Source organism: Orcinus orca, chromosome 6 (assembly GCF_937001465.1).
Source record: "Orcinus orca chromosome 6, mOrcOrc1.1, whole genome shotgun sequence".
Lineage (NCBI taxonomy): Eukaryota > Metazoa > Chordata > Mammalia > Artiodactyla > Delphinidae > Orcinus > Orcinus orca.
Genome location: NC_064564.1, coordinates 15,699,570 through 15,721,057, shown reverse-complemented (window position 1 = coordinate 15,721,057; position 21,488 = coordinate 15,699,570). Strand labels below are relative to the sequence as shown.

The 21,488-nt window shown below is 38.9% G+C and overlaps 1 protein-coding gene across 2 annotated transcripts in view; it reads right to left on the bottom strand.

Annotated features, from left to right (window-relative positions):
• Nucleotides 1-14,192, bottom strand: part of PBK (PDZ binding kinase) — a 40,283-nt gene extending 26,091 nt beyond the window's left edge. For both annotated transcript variants that reach the window (XM_049711745.1, XM_049711744.1), the window contains exons 1-5: nucleotides 14,033-14,192; nucleotides 10,738-10,815; nucleotides 5,927-6,020; nucleotides 1,361-1,503; nucleotides 507-676 (exon numbers count right to left, since the gene is read on the bottom strand). In XM_049711745.1, the coding sequence (XP_049567702.1) occupies nucleotides 507-676; nucleotides 1,361-1,503; nucleotides 5,927-6,020; nucleotides 10,738-10,795 (465 nt within the window). In that variant the 5' untranslated portion in view covers nucleotides 10,796-10,815; nucleotides 14,033-14,192. The remainder of the gene's footprint in view (nucleotides 1-506; nucleotides 677-1,360; nucleotides 1,504-5,926; nucleotides 6,021-10,737; nucleotides 10,816-14,032) is intronic.
• Nucleotides 14,193-21,488: the final 7,296 nt, after the last annotated feature.

Genomic DNA, 21,488 nt, shown 5'->3' with positions numbered 1-21,488 from the left:
GGAATATATAAGTATAACTGAGTCACTTTGATGTACAGCAGAAATTAAACACAACATTTTAAATAATAAATAAATAAAGTATTTAGTTTCTTCAGGTCCCACAAAAGTAATTTAAAATATAATAGCATGGGATTCCCCTGGTCATCCAGTGGTGAAGAATCCGCCTTACAGTGCAGGGGACGCAGGTTCAATCCCTGGTCAGGGAACTAAGATCTCACATGCTGCGGGGCAACTAGGTCAGCACGCCACAACTACTGAGCTCACGCCTCAACTAGAAAGCCCACATGCCACAACCTACAGAGCCCACGTGCCCTGGAGCCCACAGGCCACAACTAGAGAAGAGAAAACCCACATGCCACAACTAGAGAGAAGGCCACCCGCTGCAATGAAAGATCCTGCATGCCTCAACAAAGATCTCGTGTGCCACAACTAAGACCTGACGCAGCCAAAAATAAATAGATAATAAATAAATCTTAAAAAATATATATATATAATAGCATAGTTACCTTTAACCCTCTTGCCATATTCAAAGCAACTTTTAAAATTATGGCTGCTGGAAAAGGATCTCGGCTATCTCTATTTCGTTCTTCTATTAAGTCATTCAGAGACTTTTCACCTCCGTATTCCATAGCAAGACATAGACTACCATCGCTAGCTTTAGTGAAGGCACGGTAACCTTAAAGAAAGCACGACATTTTGTTACTGGAATAGGGAAGAACAACGGTATTTAAGTTTTTTACAGTAATGTGACCGAATACAGATCTGGATTAACACTGTCAAATATAAAATGAAACAGCTATTATTTACAAAACTCATTCAGTAGATCTAATTTAAAATGCCTTCAGTGCTTGCCAATAGTATCACAAATTGAGATATTTTTTAATACTCAATGCCTTCCTAAATATAATGGTTTCACCAGCCCTACTTACATTAAAAATTAAAATAAGGAAATTATGTAAATGATTATATTACATTCCTGAATTCTTCATAGTACCAGCACCATAAATGACTATATGTACTCCCATGAAGTTTTAAATATATACTTAAGCATCTAAAAACATAAGCTAATTTTTTTTTTTTTTTTTTTTGGCCAAGCCGCACAGCTTGCAGGATTTTAGTTCCCCGACCAGGGATTGAACCAGTGCCCCCTGCAGTGGAAGCACAGGGTCCTAACCACTGGACCACCAGGGAATTCCCACTAATTTTTATTTTAGAATGTTCACATTAATTTGATTCCTGCCAAACTCCATCACTACCCTCTTCATTTTTATTAGTGAAACCAGTTAAGATATTATATAAACCATCTCTGAATAAACAGAATACTATACCAGATACTGTTACCAAATAAATCTAAACTTACCTATAATGTTTGGATGATTAAGGCTTTTCAAAATCTTAGCTTCATCAGTTAGTCTCTTTTGATACATACTCTGATAATCATCATTACATCTAGGATTAATCTTTTTCACAGCCCAAGGAGAATGAGACAAACCTCTTGGAGATCTTAAAAAATAATTAATCAAAAATGTACAGAAAGATTAATAACCATAATACATTTCAAATGACTAATAAGAACTTCCAAATTTTGAAAAGGACTTAATAATAATTTGTTGTTTTTTTAAAAAAATAGTTAAAATATTTTAGACTATCAACACTTCTGTTATACATCCTCTTTAATTGGGTACTTATATCTGATAAATCTATTGATTACAAGAGAAGTCTGATATCTATTACTGGAAGGGAAGGGTTAAAAAGAGAAAACTAAAAGGAAAAAGATGAAATGTTATAAATTTTAAACTTCAAAATTACTATAGTATTTTCTAATTTTTTCATTCAAGCATGTCAAACTACCAACTACTCAAAAAGCATTTAACTATATGTACCAAATATGAGTTACAGAATGTTAAAGTAATAAAAACTAATATCTAAGAAACAATCTAAAGAAGATATACATTTGGCTCATATATAACCATGCAAAGAATAACAGACTGTTCTTCACCAACAAATATTGTGCCTCTAACAGACTTAGCAATTCATCTTATATACCTCTCACCATATACATGTGTTTAGGGAGATAATAATAAACATAAAAATAAGAAAAAATGTAAATTTCTATTTTCTAGCAAGATTCAGCTGTTTGAAGAATATTTAAGGTATAAATGTTTCGAGGCCTAAATAAACAAACAGGTAAAACGAAGTCAGGGAAAGGTTTGTTCACCTGGTAAGGTAGGCGTTTATGAGTATGGCAAATTACAAAGGACAAAACGTATGCAGCATACGGGCACAAAAGCTAGTCAAAGAGCCTCAAAAGTTAAAGATTAAAAGTTCAACCATAAGAAGGTAAAACAACAGATTGAACCAAGAGCCCATTTAGCTCTGTACTACCTCATGAGCACAGCTCTATGATTGCAGGACCTCTGTTTAAAATCAAAAAACATGTATTCAAAGGATCACTAGATTTCTTAATTCATACATATCTATCATGCATAAGTCTATCTAAATTATTCTTAAACCTCCAGTTTTAGATAACAATAGCATTTGGGGATACCTCTTCCATCTCATTTTAATATGAAAAATATATTTTTCAAGTTTCAAGGGGTACCCCATAGCTCTCGATTATTTAGAATTCAGTGAGCAAGTCCATCTTCACCTTTTCCATAACATATCCTAACCTACAGAATGACAAGAATGTATTTACAAAATCTGAATAAAACTCTCCCAAGTTAAAAGTTGGTTCACTAAAATACTAATAAAACAGGCAAATTTCTGTTGAGACTGCACAAAGAAAAAAACAAAAGGAGACACAAATAATATTGCAAACAAAAATGGGGACATATTCAGCAGAGATTAAAAAATATATGTGAATAAATACTAAAACTTTTAAGGCCAATATATTTAAAAGACAAAATGGACAGATTTGTTTAAAAAATCTAAGAAAACTGATAAAAGAAAAAATGTAATCAAGAGTTTAAAATTTTCCCTCAAGAAACACAAAACCTAGATAATTTTATAGGTGAGTTTACTAAGTTTTAAAGGAACACATTATTCAATCCCATACAAACTGTTCCAGGGAATAGAATGAAAAAGGACTATGAGTCTAATATAACCTTAATAAAAAAATCAAACAGGGACAAGGAAAATCACAAGGAAAAAGGAAAGGAAAAGGAAAAATCACAAGCTAATTTTACTTATATCAGAGATGCAAATATTCTAAACAAATAGTAAAATGAATCTATCCATTTATTAAAAAATAATAATACATCACAACTATGTTAGGTTTTATCTAGCAATGCAAATTTGACAGTAAAAAATGTAGACTTCTGAATTGAAATGATAGCCTGAACATACACATATAATTTTGATCCCTCTCAGGCACCTCTAAAATAAAAACAAATGAATACTTTAAGACATACACCGAATGACAAGGATGGAAATAATGAAGAGGAGACAACAGCAACAAAGTCTTGGAAGCTTGAAAAGCAGTTGAAAGTAACTGACTTTAACAGGCCCAATGAACTTCTTGAAAGTTGTTTTAAAAGCAGGTGCATTCCTAGATACGATCCTCGATTCTGTATCAGCAGGCAGCTGCCCATCCTCTATCCCCCAGCTTCTGAAGATGGAAGACTGGCTTTGAAAGGGGAAAAAGCAGAGGGTCTTTAGCCTAAGGTTGACTGACATAGTTGAGAACCTGTGAACCATACAGAAACAGAGTAATTCACGACCAAATGCACCCTAAATGCTCAGTGAGTTTTCACCCGTGTATATACCTGTGTTATCAACATCCAGATCAAGATATACAACATGTCTAGCATCCCCACAAGACTAAGGATGCCATCTTAAACAGGAAAACTTTCAGATAATTAATTAAAAATTATTTAATTTTTAAATTAAAATGAAATGAAAATGAAAAACTCAATGGAAGTATCAGAAATGATACACAAAAATGAAAAACTCAATGGAAGTATCAGAAGATGAAGTTGGGGAAATCTCCCAGAAAACAGAACAAAAAGAGAAAGAAAATATAAAAACAGACCAAAAAAATAAATAAAATAAAGGTAGATTAGAGATCAGTCCAGTAAATCCAACATCCATAATAGGAGTTCCAAGACAGAGAACAGAAAAACAGGGGTGATGGGACTTCCCTAGTGGCGCAGTGGTTAAGAATCCGCCTGCCGGTGCAGGAGATGTGGGTTCAAGCCCTGGTCTGGGAAGATCCCACATGCTGTGGAGCAACTGAGCCCACGGCCACAACTACTGAGCCTGCGCTCTAGAGCCTGCGCACCACATACTGAGCCCACGTGCCACAACTACTGAAGCCCGCGTGCCTAGAGCCCATGCTCCACAACGAGAAGCCACTGCAATAAGAGGCCCCTGCTCGCCGCAACTAGAGAAAGCCTGCACGCAGCAATGAAGACCCAACGCAGCCATTAATTAATTAATTAATTAACTAAAAAAAAAGAGTAAAATGATCAGCAAAGTAATTTAAAAAAATAATTTCTCAAAAATTTAAGAACAGGAATTTTCAGTTTCCAAGAGACATCCATGCATGTCATTGTGAAATTACAGTGGGAGGAACAGATAACATAGAACAGATACATAAAAAGAATCAGTAGTCAGAAGGGCTTCAGAATTCTCAACAGCAACACCTGAACAATGTCCTCAAAATTCTGGAGGAAAAGTACTTCTGAATGAGAATTATAACCCAGAAAAACAAAAAAGGCCATTCAAGTATGAGGGTAAAATGAGAACGTTTTTAGAAATGCAAATTCTCAAAAATGTATCTTCTGTGCATCTTTTCATGGGGCGCTACCAAATGTCCTCAACCAAAATGAGATGTAAACCAAGAAATACTAAGACATGAGATACAGAAAAACAGGATCCAGTTCACCAGAGAAGCAAAGGAAATCTCTAGGCTACCAGTAAAGGAACATCCCAAGCTAACAGCGCCACCCTGAAGACTGGGAGGCTCAGGCAGGAACTGCTGTTTTCAATCAGTCACCTGAAGCTTCCTAATTAAGTCACATACAGTATAACTTTGTTAACAACACACTTCACTTTTTAAAAATATTTTTTAAAAGGGAGAAAAATGAGACTAGCCATGAACCTGTGAGAAATTTTTTCTTTCAAAATAACTTAGACAAGCGTTTTAGACATTAAAAAATGAAAGTTCACAAAACTTACAGCATACAAACACACAAAGGGGGTGTTTAAACTGCAAAAATGCTTCAAGAATACCCACTTATATATAACTGCTATGCTATTCTCAATTCATTAGCTTTTTATTACAGTATTTCTATTTGGAAACAATATAAACCTAGAGAAGCTAGGTTGGACTAGTCAGGCTGATTCCGAGAACACATTAAGCAATACATAATGGCTTAATTGTTTGCCACTTAATAAACATGAAAATAGGTACAGAGTAATGAAAAAACAAACAACTTTTAATAAAATGTGTTTGTTGTCATGTGTAATATTATTAGCTATTAGCCCCTATTCTATTTCATTTTTCTTTTAATACGATTTTCCTACTTTAAAATCACGTATTTGTCCTTCTTACTTAACAATGATGACATAAGAAATAAAAAAACTTTTACTTCTTTAGAAGAGAGTATCTTGAGAAGGCAACTCTCCAGACAGAAGGGATTAATAATCACTGATATCCCCCAACACTGGTAACACACAGGAACTCCTCTCCTGTGTCCTCTTCCCTTCTTAAACAAGCCAAGGAAAAATTACAAGGTAAATTACTTCTCCTTTAATAATCCATCAGGAGGAAGCTAGGAGAAAAGTATACCAGGCAGAGCTCCGGCAAAGTTATGAACATACCCCAAATCTAAATATTTGAATTTTCATATTCCTTTTTGTCTCCAAGTACAGTGGAACTATGGTTCCATGTAAAAACACTCATCTGAAATCTTATACTCACCTTTTCATGAGGTAGACATTTACCCCAGTACCAAAGCCAAGCTTCTGCATAAACGGAGAGGCAGGAATATTTATGCATGGAGTTAAACACAATGCTAAACGTCAGAAAGAGAAATAAAAGATTAAATTAGTATTTGAAAAGACGTCTACAGATGCATCCTACCATTCTCAATATATTATTCTTAAAGAGTATTAACTGGCAAAGTCTTGGAAAGCAATTTGACACTATCTATCCTAATTTTAAATGGATACCCTTTGACCAAGTCTACTTTTAGAGCTCGATCTGACAGTAACACTAAAGCAGGGTCAGTAAACGGCCTGTTTTTGTATGGCCCACAAGCTAAGAATCGATTTTTACATTTTAAAAGCCTTGTTAAAAAATAGATAAAGACGGTCTCTTGGTCAAATCCTTAGACTTCACGACTCTCTTCCAACATGGCCCAAGACAACTCTCCAAAGAGCACCATGGCAACGAAGTGTAGACACAGCTGCACCAAATTCACAGAAGATCAACTGAAAATCCTCACCAATGCTTTCAACCAAAAAACCCACCCAGGTTATGCTACCAAACGAAGACTTGCCTTTAATAACACTGAAGAGTCTACAATACAGATTTGGTTTCAGAATCGAAGAGCTAGGAACTGATTCCAGAAAAGATCAGAACCTGAGTAGGACTTAGAATCAAGCCAAGATCACCCTGAAAGAAGATTCAAAGTAGAAAAGACAGACAGTGTCATATCAGCTATACTCCTCTCAATTACACACCCTCATCAAGGCATTTATGGACCACCGTTATCGTGGGATTGATTCCAGAGAGCAGCTTGCTAAAGAAACCAGGGTTCTAGAGTCAAGAGTTCAATTCTGGTTTCAAAATCGAAGATCTAGATTCCATGTCCAGAAAAAACGAGAAATTGAGGAGGCCTTAGAACAAAGACAAAACCAGGGACAAGATCTCTGAGTTGAGAAAATTCGAAGTATAGAAAGTAACTACACAGAATGGCACCAATCTCACTAGTGACTGTCTTATTTCTCTGGAGCCAGAACAGGGGAAACAGAGAGACAGATTCAGTGTACTTGATTGTCATCAGTCTGGACTCCAAATCTCTCTCTCTTCCTGGGAACATACCCTTCTAAACACACCTCCAGCTTCTCCAGAAGCTGAGCCTTTCCGAGACGGTAAACAGGACTTCAGGAAGCAACAACAGATGTAAGGCACCACGCAGCCCTACTGACTTAGCCTGGATCCAGAGTTCAGCAGATTTTGAGGACAATAAAATAAACTTTTTAATATCATTTTTCAGCCACCATAGTAATGACTGATTCAGGCAAAAATCATAAAAAAAAGAAGAATATAACAATAGGGTTCCTATGTGGCCCACAGAGCCTAAACTATTTACTATCATATATGCATGCATATACATGTGAATATCGGTATGTGCTTTTGTGGTTGCAAAAAGACAAAAAAGCCTAAGTATTCATCATTAGAGTCATAATTATAGTATATCTATATTACAGAGTATTATACAGTCATTAAAAAAGATGAGATAGAGGAGTCCTACTTTTGCTAATGAACAATTAACTGCTCCCAGAATTGCTATCTTGCCATGAACAACTAGAAAGTTTGACAAGATATAATGGTTTTCAGATACTTGACAACTGACAGAGCAGGACTGTAAACTCTGAGAGAAGAGAAACAAATGAGGTGAGTCCTATCATTGACCTAACTTACTGCTTAAAGGTAGTTTCCAGGCTGCAGTGCAAAGAAACACAGCGGAGGCCTTGTCAAATTGAGGAGGTGGAGATTAGAGGTCAACAAGATTTAAGTAGCTAGAATTTGTGGAATAGAGAACTAAAGAGGGGGCCAAAAAGTGGGAGAAAAAGCTCCAGAGATCTGAAAAGAGGTCTCTCTTTGAGCGTTTGGCTAAGTACTTACCTGCACATAGAATGGACAGAACCCCCCAAAGCTGAGGAAAGCACCAAACGCAAGCAATAGGTTAAACAATTACCAGAGATTATACAGGTCTAGGAATAGTTCAATTACCATCAGCTCTCAGAGCATGGTAACTCTCACAGTATTGAGTGAAGTCCTCTAAAGAGTCACTCTTAGTGGTACAGCTACGTTTTAGCCCATGGAAAAAGTTTAGAACAAAGCTTACAAGCAAGTCTCAAAAGAAACAAGCTAATGTGCAGGTGACCTAACTGGACCATAACAAAACCACACACCCTTCAAAGGAATAACAAAATCCAGCACTCAACAATATTAAATGTCCAGCAGCCATAAAATATTACCAGGCATGAAAGAAGCAAGAAAACATGGCCCATCTCAGGAGAAAAATAAACCAACAGAAACATACCACCAAATGGCAGTCATGTAGAATTAGCAGATAAGAACCTTAAGATATAATCTCCAAAATGTGCTCAATAATGTAAAGGAAAATGTGAGCATAACAAGGAAAGAAAAAGATGTAAAAAAAGATCCAAACGGAACTTCAAGGAATGAAAAATACAATGAATAAGAACACCACCTTAGAGAAGCAGAAGAAAAAGTAACTAAATTTTAAGACGAAGCAAAAGAAACTACCAAAAATGAAGCACTGAGAAAAAGATTAGGAAAAAAGTAAAGAAATCATCAGTGAGCTATGGGACAAGAGCAAAATAGTAGGTTTAAATCCAACCATACAGAAGTACATTAAATGTAAATGGTCTGAACAGTGTTGTCCAATAGAACTTTCTGTCTTGATGAAAATGTTCTATATCTGTGTTGTCCAGGAAGGGAGCCACTAGTCACATGTGGTTACTGAGCACTTGAAATGTGGCTAGCAAAACTGAGGGACTAAATTTGTAATTTAATTTTATTTCATTTGAACCTAAATTTAAATTGCCACATGTCGCTAGTGCCTAAACATTCCAATTAAAGACAGAAGTTGTCAGAATGGATAAAAACAAAACAACACATAACTACATGCTGTCTATAATAAATTCACTTTAAATATAAAGATATAAATATGTTAAAAGTAAAAGGTTGGAAAACATATACCATCAAAACACTAAACAAAATAAAACTGGGTGGCTCTATTGATACCACATAAAGTGGACTATGAACAGGGTACAACAATAACCATCCTAAATGTATATGGTACCTAATAACAAGTTTCAAAATACGTAAAGCAACAACTGATAGGATTGAAAAAAAGACACATCCACAATTGTACCTGGAGACACTCCTCTCTCAGTAACAGAATAAGTAAACAGAAAAATCAGTAAGGATACAGAAGATTTGAGCAAAACAACATAAACAAGTCAACCGGCTTGACCTAGCTGACACTTATGGAACACTGCACCCAACAACAGCAGAAAATATCTTTTCAAGTGCATGAAACATCCACCAAGATAGATAAACCTCTAGTCAGACTGATCAAGAAAGAAAGAAAATATAAAATACCAGTACCAGAAATGAAAAAAGCGATAGCACTACAAATCCTACCAACATTAGAAGGGTAATAAGAGTATATCACAAATAACTTTATGCCAGTAACTTTGACAACTTAGAACAGACAAACTCCTTGAAAAAACACTAACAGAGCTTACATAGGAAGAAATAGATAACCTGTATAGCCCTACATCTATTAACTGTGAAGTCACAGTTAAAATTTTTCTAATATTTTAAACTAAGAAAACTCCAGGCCCACATGGTTTTCCTGGTAAATTCTACCAGTTAAGAAATACTGTCATTTCTACAAATACTCTTCAAGAAAAAGAAGGAAACACTTCCCATCTTACTTTATGAATACAAAATACCCTGATACCAAAACTAGACAGACACTCCATACAGTCAATATCTCTCATGAACATAGAAAATATTAGCAAATTGAATCAAGCAATACATTATGGCCAATGTATTAGCTTTACCCCAGGAATGAAAGGTTGGTTTGAGATTTAAAAATTAACATAATTTACCACAAGAACAGTTTAAAAAGGAAAACTTTATCTTAACAGATACTGAAAAAGCACTTGACAAAGTTCAATACCCATTCATGATAATAACCAGGAATAAAAGGAAAATTCCTCAACCTGATTAAGGGCATCTTGGAAAAACCTACATCTAACATAAATACTTCATTAGGAACAAGGCAAGTATGTCTTCTCATACCTCTTTATTCAAATATATACTGGAGCCAGTGCCGTAAGGAAAGAAAAGAGAAATAAAGTAACACAGACGGGGAAAAAAAAGTAAAACTGTCTTTATTCATCTACATTACCACCTATGTACAATATCCCAAGCAATCTACAAAAAAGCTAATAGAGTAAGTGAGTTTAGTATGGTTGCAGGACACAAAGTCAATACACAAAAATCTATATACTAAGAGCACAAAACATTTTCTCCTATGTTATCGTCTAGAAATTTTATAATTTTGGCCACTTTTGCATATTATGTGAGCTAAGGGTTGATTTGCATATGGATATCCAATTGTTTTTATTTATTGAAAAGATTACCCTTTGTCCATTGAATTGCCTTGGAAAATACCTTTCCGTGTGTGAGAGGTGGAATGGTAAAGCAGTTCCTTAATGGTCCAAGTTAAGTTGGTTCTTCACCAGGGAGAACCTACAAATCTGTTAGAATGTCAATAAAATTAACTCATAGATGACCAAACTCTGGCCTATAAAAGAAGTCTTATTTCTTAAGATCAACATTATAAAGATGACTTATGCTAAAATTGTTCATGTGTGATAGATAATAATTAAAGGATCAAACTATAATAATACAAAGATATTTCTGATAGCAATAACAAAGAAGAAAGGTTTATATCTTACCAGATTTCTTTTTTTCAGATAATCTGCTTGGTGTCTTGAAATTATTGGTTTCTTCCATTGTAATAATCACTCAAGGTCCTATGATGAAAATAAAGAGAAAGTTACACTTTAGTTATAAAGAATACATCTTTCATTCATGAAGAAAAAATTCCTGTAATACTATCATTCATTTACATAAAATTTGAGAACTGAAAAAGACCATGACAAATATTTAGTCTGATTTTATTTACAATTAGAAAACTGAAACCCAGAGAAGTACAATTATATACCCAAGGTCATGCTATTACTGATAGTGGGTTTTTTGTTTTAGTTAAAAAATAATATATGCACACGGTTAAAAAAAAAATCACCTAGTACCCTCCCACACTTCCTGGGGGTAGTTATGAACAGGTCTTTTATATCCTTTTAAGAGATTGACTATGTAAGCAGCATTATTCACAATAGCCAGAAAGAGGAAACAGAAATAGCTATCAGATGATGAATGGATAAACAAAATGTGGCATACAATACACACAATAGAATATTATTCAACAGAGTACATAGTCTAATATGGAATATTATTCAGTCATAAAAAGGACTGTAGTACTAATATAAACTACAACATGAAAGAAACTTGAAAACAGTATGCTAAGTGAAAGAAGGCAGACACAAGAGGCCACATATATGATCGCTTTTATACAAAATGTCCAGAAAAGGCAACTCCATAGACAGAAGATAAATTAGTAGTTGCTATGGGCTGAGGGGAAGAGAGAATGTGGAGTGACTGCTAGTGGATGTGTGCTTTCTTTTTTGGGGTGACGAAAATGTTCTAAAATTAGGTAGTGGTTTAATATATTCAATTCTATTCCAAAAACCACTGAATTGTACACTTTCAAAGAGTGAATGTAATGATATGTGAATTGTAACTTAATAATTATTTTTAAATTGTTTTTGAAAATAAAGTGTACATACTGCATACACAAGCAAGTTAATCCAAGCTTTTTATTTCTTCTGTAACATATTTCTTTAAAAAATCCTTTTATTAAAAAATTTAAATTCATTTTTCTTTGAAAAAAAAGTTACGTTCCATATTAGATTTACTATAAAGCAAACTGTTCCAAGCTGAAGATGTGTATTTGTGGGATATCAGCATGTATATGGTACTAAAGCAAGAGACTGGATAAAATCACCTAGGAAGTACGTATAGATAGAAAACTGAGAGCTCTGAGGAATCTCAACTTGAGAAATGAAAAACAAACAAAGTAGCCTGAGAAGGGGCCAGAAAAGCAGGATGCAAGTAAGCCCGGCAAGAATGGTGTCCTGGAAATCTTACTGCCTTCTATGTCTCACTGCCTTGCCCCGCTCAGCATAAGGCAGATTTGATATTGAGATAGACTGGGACCTCGGATCTTTTACCGGAGTGCTTGCACTTGCACCTGGGGCAATTATGACCAATATGATACCAAAAGGCCACCAACCAACTGCCACTTCTAAGGTGCCAAGAGCAAAAGCAGGGTACTGTGCATGATCCCTGCACACAGCACCGCCAAGGGGGGTGGGCAGACCACCTAAGCCACGCCTCTGGCCCCACCCACCCATCCGCCCCCAAGCTCACCCTATTTAAGGAACCAGCCCATCCTCCTCAGGGAGCGAGCAGGGGCACCTGTTAACTTGTTTTTGCTCCCTCATGCTACAGCATGAGTCCCAATAAAGCCTTGTCTGAATTCCTTATCTGGCCTCTTATCAATTTCTATTGATAAAAGAGTTCAAGGACCCGAGTCGGTAACAATAGTTAGAAGCAGCACGAGTGTTAAAAATAAAACCTCCCTTCAATTAAAAACACCTAAGTTGGACTTCCCTGGTGGTGCAGTGGTTAAGAATCCGCCTGCCAATGCAGGGGACACAGATTCGAGCCCCGGTCTGGGGAGATCCCACATGCCGCAGGGCAACTAAGCTCGTGAGCCACAACGACTGAGCCTGCGCTCTAGAGCCCACGAGCCACAACTACTGAAACCTGTGCGCCTAGAGCCCGTGCTCCGCAACGAGAAGCCACCACAATGAGAAGCCCGCGCACCGCAACAAAGAGTAGCCCCCGCTCGCTGCAACCAGAGAGAGCCTGCACGCAGGAATGAAGACCCAACGCAGCCAAAAATAAAATAAATAATTTAAAAAAATTTTAAAAACCTAAGTTTAAACAGAAGTCTTTTAACATTTCATTACATTCTAGGACACTCTAGGACTCAGTCCCAACCCACTTGCACCTAAATATATCCTATACATTCCACAGATGTCTGAGGCAACTTTTTTCACTACTACACAGTTTAGGCCTTACTCTACTGATAAGTGGCTTCCGGCCACTGGCCCTAACTCTGTTTCAGATTCTGTATATATTGTATGTACACATTATATATATATAAACTGCTAAATTACCGTACTAATCTAAATCAAAAAGTTCTTAGGAAGCATAAAATTGTAAACATTTTAGATGATGATATGTTAGAAATGAGAGTAATATGACTGTTGGCAGAATTTCATAGTTTGTCGAATACCTAGGGTATTTTTAAAAAGTCAAGTACTGTTTGAGAAGCAATACTAAAAAGTGGACAACAAGCTAATCAACAGGTCTACTGGATCAGAGGTCAGTAACTTTTGGACCCTAGGACTAAACAAATACTGGATACTACTGGCAAAGCTAAAGTGTAGCTAGGCAGCAGAAAAAGGAGGGGGGAAAATAAAGAACGGGAGAAAAAGTAAAGATAACTGAGAAAAGAGAAACAAAATAGACGAAAAAAGTAGAATGAAAAAGAACGGGAAAGTTCTGATCACATTATTTCTAAGGTCCTTTACACCTGACACCCTCAGTAGGATTCCCGGAGGTAAAGACGCCCACTGTTTATCCCCGGACCCAGGAGCTTACAGACGCAGGCTGTTAAAATCCTTCTTCCACCCGCTCCGGGGCTCACGGTATCCCTTTGTAAAACAATGACAGCTTGCTAGGGCAGGGCTTCCCATATCTGTCTAACCACCGCCTTCTCGTACGGAGCTTCCATACTAAGTACAACTGTTAAGCTCTGATTCGAGAAAAGGGCAATTTCTTTCTTGAAATCCCCACCTAAACCCATGATGCAGATGCGCACTCGGGTCGCTAAAATGATTCCTAAGATAATTCCCCGTTCAACGCCAAATTCCCAACGTCTTCCACCTGCCTTCCAGGCCCCCCAGCTGTCAGGAAAGCAAACGCAGAGGCCTAGGCTCGGGGTGGGTCAACCCCCCGCCAGGCCCACGCGCGGAAAGGACCCGCAAAAGCTCCCCTTACCGGAGCCGCGCGGTGGGACGAGACGTCCAAGCCAAAGCTGTCTTGAAAATTGGTCCCGAGTGGCCCCCGACAACACGCCGCGACCGCCTGAACTTCCCACCTGCCAACACAAGCCCTCGGCAACTGTCGTTGCGATGGGAACCCGCCCGGCTTTCAAAAGCGCGCGCACCGCCCTTACGTCTGCCGAGAACTACGGGGTGCCGCGAAGGACATACCAAGCCGTATTCGCCGTTACTTTTTTTTTTGCTCTTTCCATTTTGCTTAGCGATCCCTTTTACTACCTAATTGGAATGATTTGAAGTCAAATTAAAGGAAGAGAAGCGCAGCAAAGGACAAACTGATTTTTACAGTCACTGTCAGCCCTTCAGAGGGACAACTTTAGTTAAAAAGAAGACATATGCCTGTACTTAGGCTGAACTTCTTCCCCAATTACGAACACTGCGCCCAGAATGTGTAATGGTTATTACCTGCATTTTTTTTTTTTTTTTTTTTTTTTTTTGCGGTACGCAGGCCGCACTCTCACCGCAACGGTAGAGGCTCTCACTGTTGTGGCCTCTCCCATTGCGGAGCACAGGCTCCGGACGCGCAGGCTCAGTAGTTGTGGCTCACGGGCCTAGTTGCTCCGCGGCATGTGGGATCCTCCCAGACCAGGGCTCGAACCCATGTCCCCTGCATTAGCAGGCAGATTCTCTTTTTTGTTTTTGTTGTTTTTGTTTTTGTTTTTTGTTTTTGCGGTGCGCGGGCCCCTCACTATCGTGGCCTAGCTTGTTGCGGAGCACAGGCTCCGGACGCGCAGGCCCAGTGGCCATGGCTCACGGGCCCAGCCGCTCCGCGGCATGTGGGATCCTCCCGGACCGCGGCACGAACCCGTGTGCCCCGCATCGGCAGGCGGACCCTCAACCACTGCGCCACCAGGGAAGCCCAGCAGGCAGATTCTCCACCACTGCGCCACCAGGGAAACCCTTACATGCATTTTTATTACAGATTTATTTGGCCTCTAAACACTGTACCTAAAAATTGATTAGCCTCGAGTAGTAATCATTTTTGGCTGAGACGAAAAATAGATATTCAGAAATTTTGCTAACTCTTATAATCACCACATTCATTTCACAACAAATATTTAGAGAGCACCTACTATATGCCAGGTGTGTATTGAATGCCCACTGTAAAGGATATACTGTAGTAGTCACTAAAAGAGACACACAAGACGATCAAGTCACAGAAACCCCTCCTGCTCAGGAGGATCTTAGAATCTATGCGGTGGGGGAATGGGGGAAGGGTGGGGAAGTACCCTAAGAAAGAAACACACATACAACACAACACAATACAAAACAGACTATGATGTAGGTTACTATGATCGAAAACCACATTGTTATTTCAAATGAGGAAACTATGGCACAGAGAGGTTAAGTAATTTGCCTAAAGTCACAGAGCTAACGAATGGTTGAGCCAGGACTTGAACCCATGTTAAACTTGGACTTCCTCTTTAACAAATGTGTTCAAAACGTCTTCCGCCTTACACACACATACACACCCCTCCACCTCCAGGGCTTTCCCATTTTGGGCCACCCTCTCCTACGCAGAGATGGTCTCATTGCACCTTCCCTCTATTCTCATTCTAATTTTTTTTTTGCGGAGGCATAGTATAGACCTCATCGTCTTTTTTAAAAAAAATACCTATAATTTTTTATGCTTTTTATTAAGTTCTATATTTTTACAAGCCCTCTGTTTTCTATTCTTACGGCTCATAAAGTTCTGCCAGAGGCTTAGAGCTTCTTAATTAACCGCTGCCTGTGCGAAGTTAACTCTAGGGAGATGAGGATATTGACACAGGTGTAAGATGAAGCAGAAAATATTCACAGGAATGAAGGCCCTTGGGTAAAGGCTTATAACCACCCTGTTCCCCATCTTGTAACTACAAAAGTACCTCCAGAGATTATCTGAAGAAGCATCTGAACTTCACAAGCTTAATGTTATTGCCTATGAAATGTAACCACTAATCTCAAAATCTTGCACACCAGTCAGTTGTCATGGGAAACAGCTTCCAACCTGAACGGGTTATTTCTCCCAGTGAGTAAACAGCCTGGATTTCTTGGCTTAGGCAAAAGAGACCCAAACTCTGTATTTGACTCTTGGCTGGTTATGCCCAAAGGAACATCTGCATCCTCACCTTTTTATGGAGTAAACTCCAACTTCTGCTCCATTCAGGGCCTCCCCTTTTGAGCCTAGTTTAAAGGAGAAAAAAAAAGGATATTAACTTTTGTTTCCTCTTTTCTACTGCTGATACATTTCAATTCTCTTTGAGGCCATATGGATGCTGGTGATTGGCTAGAAGAATGGTGGGAACGTCTAGGGAAGAGGAAGAAAAAAGTGAAAATTTCAAAATTTCATCTTGTTACCTCTGTCTATCCAACAAGTCAACATGTCCCTAGGGTGTTGCTCTGGCATCCTGAAGCCACTGGGTCCACAGCTGAGGCCACCTGAGGGCCCGCCCCCCAACCATGGTGCTTCTCTTCTGGGTCCCAGTTTTAGTGAATGGCTCCTCCATCTATCCCCACATCCTGAGCCAGGAGCTTCCCTTTCCCTTAACCCATTCGAGTTCTGACAACTCTTCCTTGTGCATCTCTTAAATCTCTTTCCTCCTCCCCATTCCACCTTCCTCTGCCTTGGACTATAAATTCTTATTTCTCTCCACTGATGACCCCAACAGCCTCCTAATTTGCGCCCCCTGAGTCCAGTCACTCCTTGCCTCCAGTTGATTTCCACATTGCTGCCTGGTTAATCTTCCTGAAATGTAGATCTGGAAATCCTTCAGGATTCCTCATTAACTTCAGGGTGAAAAACAACTTCTCTTAGCATCTGGCTCTGAATGTCTCTAGCTTGGGTTCCTCCAGCTCTGAAGCTGGTCTCCAGTTATACTAAGTTAAGGTAGTTCCCAGAACACGCATGTTTTCTCGTGTCTCCAGCACAAGCCCATGAATTCCTCTCTGCCAGGAAAACCCTTCCCCTCTTCCTGGCTGGATCAGTATCTCCTGATCCTTCAGCTCTTAGCTCAGGAGCTGCCTGTCCCCGGAAACACTCTCTAATGCCCCCAGTCCACGTGATTCCTCCTCCAAGCTTTCCGAATGCCTTCCGACTTTCCCTGTCCCAGCACATAACCCAGTGCATTGGAATTTTCTCTCTACTTCTGTCTTCCCCCACTAGAGTGTCAGTTCTATATCCCACCCCTGTCTGCCTAGGTGAGTGCTCAGAAATGTTTGGTGAATACATGAGTGAATGACAAGATGGATAAACATTGGTGCATATAGAACTTATCTGTCCTTCAGTGACACAGAATGTGCCAGTTTGTCTGGAAGCTGGTCCTGTTAGTGACCTGGGTTCTTGACCTTCCTTAATCAATAGAAATTGATAAGAGGCCAGACAGGAAATTCAGGCAAGGCTTTACTGGGGCCTCCTGCTGCAGCAGGAGGGAGCAAAAACAAATCAGAGAAGATTTATCTGAACAGCTGACTTTAAACTGAGATTTCAGGGACCAGAAGGAGCCAGTCGCACGAGGAGCCAGGGGAAGAACCTTCCAAATGGAGGGAAAGGCAAGTGCAAAGACATTGGAGAGTTTGGGGGACCAGGAAGAAGGTAGGGTGGCTGGGACATCGTGGGAGGTGGGTGAAAGTGACCCAGGATGAAGTTGGAGATGTAGGTGTCCTCTTAGTGTAAGAATAAGCTACTGAAGAATTTAAACAGGAGAATGACATGGTCTGATTTTTAGTTTAGGAGGATCACTCTGGCTGGAACATTTTTTTAAAATGCTGCTAGAGAAATTGGACATCCATAGGCAAAAAAAAAAAAAAAAAAGAAGAATCTTTACCTAAACCTTATAAAACAATTAACTGAAAACAACATTATCCACACCTAGATATATATACAACTGAAATGCACATATGTCCACCAAAAGACATGTACATAATTGTGTATAGCAGCATTATCTGTAATAGCCAAACTGGGAAACCACCTAAATGTCCATCAAGAGAAGAAAGGCTAAATAAATGGTATTATATTCATGCAGTGGAATACCATATACAGCAATGTCACTGTCTGCACCAACTGGAATTAACCTCACAGTGTTGAGCAAAGAAGCTAGATACAAAAATATAATACTTCATAATTCCATTTATAGAATGCTCAAAAACAGGCACTATGAAACCATACTATTTACAAGTTTAAACTGGCAAAAAAATTTTTTTAAAAGCCACCAAAGTGATGACCATAAAAATCAGGTTTGTGTCACTTAGGAGGAAGGGGGTGAAAAGTGACTGGGAGGAGAACAGGAAGTGCTCCGGGAGTGCTAACATTCTGGCTCTCAATCTGGGTGACGCTACAGGAGGGTTTGCTTTGATAAATCATTGAGCTGAATGCTTTGTTTTGAGTGCTTTCTGTATTTTTGTTATATTTTACAAAAAAGGAGCTTAAAAAAAAAAAGGAAAGGAAGGAGAAGAAAGTGCGTGATGGAAGATGAGCCTGGGAAGTTTGGCTGTACATTGGACATAGTAAGTGGGCTCTGGCGGTAAATTTGAAATTGCCAGTGAGATGTACTCAGTGCAATTTGGAAGACAGAAGTGAGACAGAACCCCTTTCCTGCCCTTTCACCTATGTCCCCTGGCAAGCAGAGTTGTGGGGCTTGGGGTTTCAGTAGGTGTGTTCTAGTGCCTGGTCACTTACTCTGTGGGCGTTGAAAGACACCTGCAGTGGCAGTGGTGGTTTCTTGACACCTGGATCACAGCTATGGTGAATATCCTTGAACATGACATTCCCAGCCTCAGCTTCCTGCCTGGAAATAGGCACAGATATATAATCCTCATAAAGGGAAGAGGGAGAATGAATAACACAAACAGTAATACAGTCCACCACGGTGTCCTAGAAATCTTCATAACTGTGTAATAAAGTCCCTCATGGCAAAGAGCTGGGAAAACATGGACTCACATGTAAAATACAAAACATAAAACTATAAAATTTTTAGAAAAAAATGTAAAACACAAAACTATAAAACATAAAAATGTAAAACATATAGCTATAAAACTTTTAGAAAAAAGTATAAAATATAAAACTATAAAAATTTAGAAATACACTGGTGATACTTGAAGAAAAGTTTCAGAACAAAGGGCTAGGTGAAGAGTTTATAGACTTGACACTAAAGGCATGGTCTATAAAAAGAAAAAATAATAAAATGAACCTCATCACAATGAAAACCTTTAGTTCTGCAAAAGACCCCATGAAGAGGGTTAAAAAACAAAAACAAAACAAACCAACAAAAACAAGCTATAGAATTGGAGAAAATATTTGTGAACCACATGTCTGCAAAGGATTTGTATCTCAGCTCTTGTATAAAGAATCGCAAAATTCAACAGTAGAGAAAACAAACAGTCCAGACTGAAAATGGGCAAAAGACATTGTAATAGGCTGAATGGTGGCCCCCAAAGACATGGGGTTCTAATCTCTGGAACCTGTAAATGTTAGCTCATTTGGAAATAGAGTCTTTGCAGATGTGATTAAGTTAAAGGATGTTGGGATGAGGAGATTATCCTGGATTATCCGGTGGGACCTAAATGCAATCACATGTGTCCTTATAAGAGGAAGCAGAGGAGATTGACACACACACACAAAAGAGAAGGCAGTGTGAAGATGGAGCAGAGGGAGATTTGAGGATGTTGATCTTAAAGATGTGGCCTTGTGGCCACGAACCCAGTAATGCCGACAGTCACCAGAAGCTGGAAGAGGCAAAGGACAGATTATCCCCTAGTCACCTCACTCATACGCTTCATTCCACAAGGATCTGAACACCTGCTAAAGCCTGCTGCTGCCTCTTAGATGATGTTTCTAACTATCGTGTTTTCCCTTTCCACTTAATCTCAAGGAGAAGCCACTTTTGGTTTAATTTTTGTCATCTGCTTCATGAATCCACCTGTGGAAGCAGGGAAGTGGTAAAACACTGGGCGAATATGACATCTTATTATAGTTCAATTACTTTTGGTTTCATACTCTGCTCCCTTCCCCCAAAGGACAGTAAAAGGGTGTGTCAGTTCAGATGGATGGTGATGGCAAGATGGAAACACTTAAGGATAGAAAAGAGAAAACAGGAACGGGAATATCGGTGAACTCCTAGAAGGTAATCTGCTTGTCTGGAGCATCTTCCTAACGTGAGATCTGAGACAGGGGTGCAGCTGCAAGCTTGCAGCAGAGAAAGAGCTGGGAAGCCCTCCACACAGCTGCCTGTTAGGAAGACTGGACTCCTCTAGCTTTTGCTCATCCTCAATGGCTAAAGATTTCCACTTTCAGCTCTGACTTTTCCTACCGCCCAACAAGAAATGAAACTTTGCTTGTTCTGGGAATATGGGGCTTGAAAAACAAGAAGTGCTTTGGAAAATGTGCTGGGATCTGAGTGGCTTATAATTGATGATTTCCTTCCTCCACTGTGGTCCAGCAAACCGGGAAGATGTAACAGGGAATTCTAACCCTCCCTCAGGGAAGACGCCTACTTAATGCCTAACGAAGATCAGTATTCCATCCTCTGTGATTGTGTAAGACTTCAGGGCTGGTGCTGACATCTGGCCACAATTTCGGCACCCTGACTTTGTTTTTGCTCTAAGATGTTCTTTGCTTTCTAATTCAGCCAGAAAACATTTTCTTGATTTTCAACTTCTTAGGGTGAATCAATACAGTGAATAACAAGAAAGAGGTTTCGGCGGTTTACATTTCAACTACTCAATACCTACCTAGAATGCATAGAGAGTTTAGAGGGAATGGAAGTCCTTCTGCTTACTGCATGCTGTTGGAAATTATCCTGCCAGTAGAGCAACAGCATATAGTAAACAGATTGAGTGAAGAGCATAAACCAGATGTACTCAAGACATAAGAAAATGATAGGTTCGGGCCCTTGCCTCTGGGGATGGAGTTAAATGGAGAAGCTGGTCGCGCTGTACACACATACCACATATTAAAACCCATGAAGCAGAGCTATAAAAACAAGCCCAGAGCTTGTTAGCACCAGGCTGCCCTTAACCAGAAATCACTTTTCCAGCAACATGATACACCCATTTTTTCAAAAATGGTTGCTCCACAGGTGGAGAGCTAGGTGGATAATCAGAAGGGAAGGGCCCCCCAAGACCTCAACACCTATAGACCTTTGTGTGTACCTATTAATAGTCTCAGCACAAATTCAGCAGTCCTGAATCAGAGAACAGTCCTAAGCTAGGTATATAGCTTATTAAAATGGCTGCTGTAGTGAACAGGACGGAGGGAGGGAGGGAGCTAGCTTTTATTTATTTACTTATTTGTTTGTTTGTTTATTTATTTAGACTGTAAGCTTGAACTAAGTGGACTTTGATGAGGCTCTTCCCTGGAAGTGGTCAGAGGGATTTTGCTTTAAGAACTGCTCATGAAAATTCCAGAAGTGGGTCAACTC